At 37.2% G+C, this 7,567-nt stretch overlaps 1 protein-coding gene across 1 annotated transcript; it reads left to right on the top strand.

Moving 5' to 3' along the window:
• Positions 1-877: 877 nt before the first annotated feature.
• LOC113280848 (F-box/kelch-repeat protein At3g23880-like) lies at positions 878-3,442 on the top strand. The gene is made up of 2 exons (XM_026529424.1): positions 878-1,529; positions 1,901-3,442. Exon 2 carries the CDS (start codon positions 1,903-1,905, stop codon positions 3,193-3,195), a length of 1,293 nt encoding a protein of 430 aa, XP_026385209.1. The 5' UTR covers positions 878-1,529; positions 1,901-1,902; the 3' UTR covers positions 3,196-3,442.
• The last annotated feature ends 4,125 nt before the right edge of the window (positions 3,443-7,567 follow it).

Raw genomic sequence — 7,567 nt, 5'->3', positions numbered from 1 at the left:
TTTTATCGCATATGGTTTGGTATCCGTCCCGCTAATAGCGGCACCCGCGTTTAGCAATCGTGTACTAGTAGAGGGATGGTGCAATGGTTTGGCCGAAAGAAGCTATGGGCAACCGTAATAATCAAGTATACGAAAAGACAAAAAATCAATTTTTAAAATCCATTTGTAATTGAAAAAGAACTTGAAAAAAAAGCATAAATTGAAAAGGAGCAGTTCTAAGTTCTAACCAGTGTTAGAAACTAGCCTTTCTCGACCTAATGCAAAAGCGTCCTTTCAAAAGAAACTGCCAGCAAAAACAATAAAACCATGACCAAAGTAATAAATTTGACTAGTTCTGACTAAAAGGAAAGAAACAGATACCAGAGGAATGACCACATTGACCAATATCGAAACCCTCCCCGTCCATATTTATTAGAAGGAGCCGGAAAAACCCTGGTTGTTAATGGGGTGCTTGATTACTGAGAAAGATACCAAAATACATATAGCAAAAAATACGAAACAATAATTCTCTGTTTTATATGAATTTTTGTACCCTTCATAATAATTCCCACACCCCATTAACATTGTTGGGAGAAATGATAAGATGAAAACAAATTTAACCAGTGTCAAATTTATAAAACTTCTCCAAAATAAGCCGGAGTGGAGAGACATGACATAAGTAAAGGGACTAGACGCGATAAAGCATTTAGACGAAAGCTAGGGCTCCCCCCTAATACCATTGAAAACATGACGATATAAAAGGGAAGGGCATTGATCGAAATCAAAATAGAGTGTTGACCAGAGTCAATAATCCAAAGTAGTAAGTCAACAATAGGGGATGGAGTATAGATGTTGACCAGGGTCAAGTATCTATTGCCCCAGACAGAACCACCAGAGATAAATTTGAGGTTTAAATTTTGTTTTCATCTGCGATGGGTCTGGAGAAGATGAAATTGGAGAGGTAACTTCAGAGACTAGTAGTCTTCCGGTGGAATTTGTTGATCTTTCTTGTTTGTTTTTCGTACTCAGTTGTGTCTTCTGCTTAGTTGAAGCGTGTGAAAAAGAGAGCTGATGATGAAGTTGAAGATTTCAAAGGAATTGGAGGTTCAAGGAAGAGAATTGCTGAATGAGAAGGTTGAATTGGGGTGAGAATTGGATAATTGTAGAACCCATTGTTAGAGGGTATAGATTGAGATATCAGATTATCTGATTATGAGTCTAGAGATGGAAATGGATCATAGGGAGAAGAGGAGTATTGGAAGATGGAGAGTGAGGAGAAGGAGAAGAGCGTGAGACTAAGTAAGGAGATTGAGGATTCTGAGTGTAGGAAGAAGAGAGCTGGGGATTTGAAGGTCAATTGGATGTTCAGAGTTTCTGAATGATAATGATTTAAAAGATTGGTAGAAGCAAGAGTCATAGTTTGTTGGTGCAGCTTAATGGGAGTGTTGGGCTAGATGGGTTGATTGAGAGAGATCCGAGGAGAACATAAACATGGAAATGGATCACATTTTGAAGTTTTCATAAAAATGGCGAAAACAATGTTACTCAAGGTAGAGTATAATTTGTGTTATTGGTTGTTGCTTTCTGTATGTTTTTTAGTTTCCCATTTGGGTTTATTATGCACATCCATGAGTAGTTTTCTTTGCTGTCTTGTAATAAACAATAATTCATTCTTGGTGGGTGAGAGATCGTGCCAAGAGAAAACCATTGCTTAAATTGATTAAATATCTTAGGATTTCTCCTTTTATTGACTTTTTTTTTTCCTATGTGAATTGTCCCAACAACTTGACCATTGCAGGTACTGTCTTCTGGTTGAAATCAATGAATTAGAGCTTAAAAGTTCTTGTTTTTTTTTTATCAGATCTCTTTAGTAAGTATAGTGCTGAAAACTTATTTGATTTGGTTTTTGTTTTATATGCAGGAATGGTGAAATTGCCAATAGAGATCTTATCGGACATCCTGATTCGGTTGCCTGTAAAGTCAATTGCACGATTCAGGTGTGTAAACAATGAGTGGCACATTTTATTGAAAAGCTCTAAATTTCTTAAAACACAGTACCAGCATGCTGTTGAAATTGGCAAATTTAATCTCATACTTCGTAGTTATAGCAATATAGATACCTTTAGTTATGATCCATTATCATTTACATGTGAGGAATCCAGTCATGTCATTTGCCCAATCGAATCTCTCGAGATGGGAATTGAGTTTCTTGGATGTTGCAATGGCTTAGTTTTGTTAAGGCATATTAGTAAGTCCCAGTCGTGTGTTCTTATGCTGTGGAACCCATGTACCAATGAATGTAAGAGAGTACCAAACCCACCTGGTGCATCAAAGGATCAAGACAGGATTTATGTGGAGTATGGATTTGGCTATGATTACCAAATTCAAGATTTTAAAGTGGTGCGTCTGGCGGAGTCTCTTGAGAAAAGTTGGTGTAAGGTTCATGTCTATACCCTTAAATCAAATTCATGGAGAGGAATTGATGGCGTCGAGATGGATGATTTTGATGATACAGGAATGTTTGATATGGCTCGCTTGCCTGTAAATGGGTCTCTTCATTGGATAGTATATGCGGAAGGAAGTGAATTCAGAAATGACCACTTTATTCTTTGTTTTGATATTGAGAAAGAGGAGTTCGATAAGAGGCCACTGCCTATCCTTGAAGTAGCTGCCGAACCATTTTTGTGCGTCTTAGGAGGGTCGCTTACCTTATCGTCTTATGATTCTGAGGTTGTAAGTGTATGGGAGTTGAAGGACAATGGAGTGAAGAAAGCATGGGCCAAATTCTTCACCATTGAGCTAGAAAAACATTTTGGGGTAGTTAACAATTTTATACCCGTGCAGTCGTTAAAGAATGGGAAAATTCTGTTGGGGTTAGACCTGGATGATAATTGTTTGCATATGGTTATATATGACCCAAACCAGGACACCATTCTGGATATCCATGAGGATTCAATGGCTTCCTCTCGCAGTGTAGCTGTCTATGTGGAGAGCCTATTTTCGCTGGACACAGGTTCTTATCTTGGGCCAGCACAATGGGAAACTTCACACAAAGAAGATGAGGATGACTCTAAAGAAGATGATGATGAGGAGGAGGAGGAGGAGGAGGAGGAGCAGGAGGAGGAGGAGGATGGCGACGATGGTACGGAAGACGGTGAGAGTCTTTGTGACGAAGAAGAAGATATTGAGAACGAGAAGAAAAACAAGTCAATGTAAGGGTGTTATGCGCTGTTTACGTAGATGTTTAATCAATATGTTAAGTTGGAGTAATTCATGTCTTCTTTTTCCTTTGCAGTTCCTTGTATTTTGTTGGGTGTTTTCTCCGTTGAAAATGAATTCACTTTGTAATCTTATTTTAATCTGTTGCACAATTTTTCGCAGTCTGCAATTGCAAGTCTTGCTAATATGCATAGACATCCAATCATGTATGACTATTATGGTCTAATGAATCTAATTTTTCCAATCTTTTTTTTCTTATGATTGTTACTATGTTGTCTTCTGACGTGTTTCCGAAGACATATTTAGTTTGTAGTTTCAAGGTGAGCACAAGGAAAGCTTGTATCGGGAAACTTATCGGCCCCATGTTTATGTTGGAGTTCGATCGAGGTATTCAAGCTAATTTGATGATTTCATAATTGTATAATTTTTCATTTTGATTGAAAGAGTTCAGTTTCAAATGATTGACAAATTGTTTTTAGGACTCCACAGTCATTAATGGCTGGATTGATGTGGATTGGTGTAAAGGATGGTAAGTATGTCATCCGACATGTTTGTGAGGATTCGGATGAGCTCAGTACATATGGCATTATAATGGACGGGACTATGGTAATCAAGTTATTGATGACCATGGAATAACCTTGACCACTAAATTTTTGAAAATGAAAGAAGATGGGAGTGGCTATATATGGTGGGGACTGGGCAGTTCGTATCGATGCACAAGTTGACAAGTAAGGTTTTTCTATCTTGTATCACTTTTTCGAGCGATGATTGAAAATTTGATGTGTGTTAAAATCTGTATTGCAACAATACGTCAAAACTTCTTTTTTTGGCGTATCAATACGTATTGTATGAATACGTGTATCCAATACGTTCAATACGGCCAATACCAACTGTATAATTTTTCTTTTTAGTTAAAATACCAAAAGTTGGATAAGAAGCAACAGCTGTCCATATATTTCTTTAAAACTAATAAAAGTTAGATATTTATCACCAGCTGTCATCACCCCCTCCTGTCAATACTTATCCCAAACTTTCTCCTCCTCCTCTTAATCTCAACACTTATCTGATTACCTCTAACTCTCTCTGTTTTATTTCCTCCAAAACCAGTAGAATACCCAAACCCTATTTATCCCAGATACTGATATACAACACTTATCTGATTACCTCTAACAGATGTATGTATTTTGTTATGTTTCTATCTCATATATGATATATATATATTTTAAGACTACAGATTAATATTGAGTATTCCGTATCGCCGTATTATCATTTTTTTGTTGGTGTATCCTAGTAACGTATTGGTATCCTGTATCGGATACCGTATCCGTATCGTTGCAACACAGGTTAAAATATAGGATTGTAGAAAATAAGCAGCTTTATGAAATGAAACTTATAACATTTGTTCATAAGCTATGTGCATATCTCAATTCCTTCGCTTTAGTCTTCTTGGCAATTTATTTTGTGAGGTATATTTACAGAGATAATCTAGATGAAGAGTTATGGGGTACTGGTCATCTTTTCTTCTACCTGGCAGAAGAAGAAGATAATACTGTTCTTGGTGTTGGCAGAGAAAAACTGGATATGCGTGATTCATCTCTTTTGCATATGGATCACACGAGGATACTGGTGGTTGGGAACTGCATATGGATCCAACAGTATGTGTTTAAATATCACTGATGATGTGTTGTCTGATTTGCCGCGTTGATGCTATTGACGAATCTGGCAAAAACAAGATACGGACCTTGAGTATGAACTTTTGCGGGATGACTTGGATATCCATTATTCTGGTTTTAGAACTCCTCATTTCCACAATTTGGCTGAACTTATTCAGAATGCTTATGGATCCCATGCACGTTTAATTTTCAATTTATTAAAAGCAGTGCAGCATTTATAATGTTCCACTTGGGGTTTCTGTTAATCAACATTCTCTTCCAATGTTGCTGATTACATTCGCTTCGTCATTCTGGTAGACGTACTTTCCAGGCAACACAGGTGGGTCTACTGCAGCCAGACGCATCTGAAAACTCTCCTAATGTTCTGGTGTTTCAGGTATGCGCTTCCTTTCTAAAATTACTTGTTTTCTTCCCAATGTTCTTTCTAGGCGCATAGGCTGTGCAATATTGTTTTCATCTCATATTGATTCCTATGCCTCTTCGATTTTGGTTTACAGATTTCTGCAAAATTTCCTGTCAGAGCAGATATTGCTTTTGTATCTGGGACTGGCTTACAATGTTCAAGTGATGCAGAACGTGTGAAGAATATCTCAGGTCCAACATAGCTAATAGTTGTTATCCACTGTTCCTAATTCCCTTATCAGAATTGTTGTTGCGTCGTTTATTAAGAGCAAGGGCTTTGGGATAGGGGTGATAGTCTGTATGATAGAGTGTAATTGCTAGTATGGCAATTGGAAAAAACAACACACTATACGGGAGCTAAACTGCCGCATGCAACTGTTTTGGTCTCAATAGGCCAATCAACAGCCGTATAAACTACTTTCCTACTAATACAACAGATGAAGAGCCGTACAATATCTTTTTACTACTCGAACAGCCTTTTGATACGGCTCTTAATGTGCCGTTTTAGTTCAACTTTTTCAGATGGCAAATTCAGTGCCGTATAGTGGAGACTATCATACTCCTTTACTCGGTTGAGGGTTTGATAGAGAATGGGGTGAAAGAGGGTTTCTCTCCACACGTAGTAGAGTCAAATTTGATAAACTCTATCATTTTGATCGGGGGATCAACCCCACAGCCCTTGCTCTAAGCTCATTTTAAATTGACACCTTAGAAATTTGGGTTGTTGAAATGAGGTACAATTAGGGGTGTGCATGGAATCCGGAACCGCGGATTTCATCCGCAACCGTCCGCAAAATTGCGGGTGAAAACCAATCCATAATAGTTTATGGGTCGGACAAGGATGAATTTCCAAATCCGCAAGGTTTAGCGGTTTGGTTACGGTTGGTTTTCTAAATCCGCGGATCCACCCGCACACCGTAGAGTAGTGAGGGAATTTAATAAAATTACTGAGAATAATTATTGGAAGTTTTAGTTTTATCATCAATTTTATATGAAATTTGGGATTTGAGAGAGAGATATTTATTTCTGTTTGCTTGGCTTATTCGATGTTGTATCATTTGATGGCATTGTAATGTAGTTGTACTCATTACTCCACAGGCTTATCGCAGTATATAGAGTTCTGCTTATGCAATTACTTCACTTGCTCGTATAACTATGTTGATTAGTGGAAACTGGAATCATACTTGAGTAAGCCTAACATACAGATTCCAGTTTTTCTGACACAATAAATAAGCAAGATTCCTTATTTTACTCTTGGTAATTTCTTTAATCATGTGTGTGTAATACTTGCGTTTCTCTTTCTTTTATACATTAGTCTATTGGCCAAACAGTGCTCAAATGAATCTATTCAAGTTGATCGCTTAGTTACAGTGGGAACCCTGAAGTATTTTTGTTTGTTTTGCCTTTTTTTTTTTTTTTTTCTTCTAACTAATCCGTATCTGGTCCGTATTACCCGCTGATCCGCAGAGTGAAATCCGTGAATGATTGGGCCGAACACGGTTGGATTTTTCAAATCCGCAATTTTGACGGTTTGGATTAATCCGTAACCGTCTGTTCGTTGCACACCCCTAGGTAAAATTTAACTCCTAAATTTTTGGCAATTCACCAGCTTTAACTTTAAGATTTCCAAGTATTCTCCGGCCCATTCCATTGAGATGGATAAAAATTTGAGAAATAATGTATTTGAGAAAATCACGTTACCAAAATTAATATCTAACTTCTTTAAAATCCTAAGCTTCTTACGCTCCACGTTGAACGGTGACCGTGACCCTCTCACAGAATTGAAAACAAACTCCAAAATAAAGAAATTTTTATATTTATCACACTTCAAAAAGAAAAATGAAAACAAAAAAAAAAATCTTAGAAGAAACCTTAGGAACAAACCTAGGTTTTCTTCCCTACGAAAAAGATCATCATTAACGATGATACAGAATTTCGCTCTCTTTATTCTCCTCCTGATTTTTCCCTGAACGAGAGGAATAACTGAAATGGAAGTTAGGGTATGAAGGAATCCAGCCGAACAAAACATAGGTTAGGGTTTCGCTGCTTTGTTTTGATTTTTGAAACTCTAATCTCTTGATTTATGATCATATGGGCTTGGTAGGGGTTTATTTTTTCAGGTACAGTTTTTACAAAATTCATGTTGGGATTTGAAGAAATCAAGGGTTTACTGTGTTTGGTTAGGGTTTATTTGAGTTTAATGAACTGTTGCGGCACCAAAACTTCCTTATCTTCTTTCTTGATCAAAGAGACGTCTTATGTTTATGAAGAGCAAATATTAATTATGTGGGTTT

The sequence above is a fragment of the Papaver somniferum genome, chromosome 5, assembly GCF_003573695.1.
Source record: "Papaver somniferum cultivar HN1 chromosome 5, ASM357369v1, whole genome shotgun sequence".
NCBI classification, from domain to species: domain Eukaryota; kingdom Viridiplantae; phylum Streptophyta; class Magnoliopsida; order Ranunculales; family Papaveraceae; genus Papaver; species Papaver somniferum.
The sequence above is the reverse complement of the archived record's forward strand: the minus strand, read 5'-3'. Positions and strand labels throughout refer to the sequence as shown.

Bases quoted from the DNA above. Each gene is read 5' to 3' on its own strand.
- LOC113280848 (XM_026529424.1), top strand. From the start codon at position 1,903: ATGGTGAAATTGCCAATAGAGATCTTATCGGACATCCTGATTCGGTTG.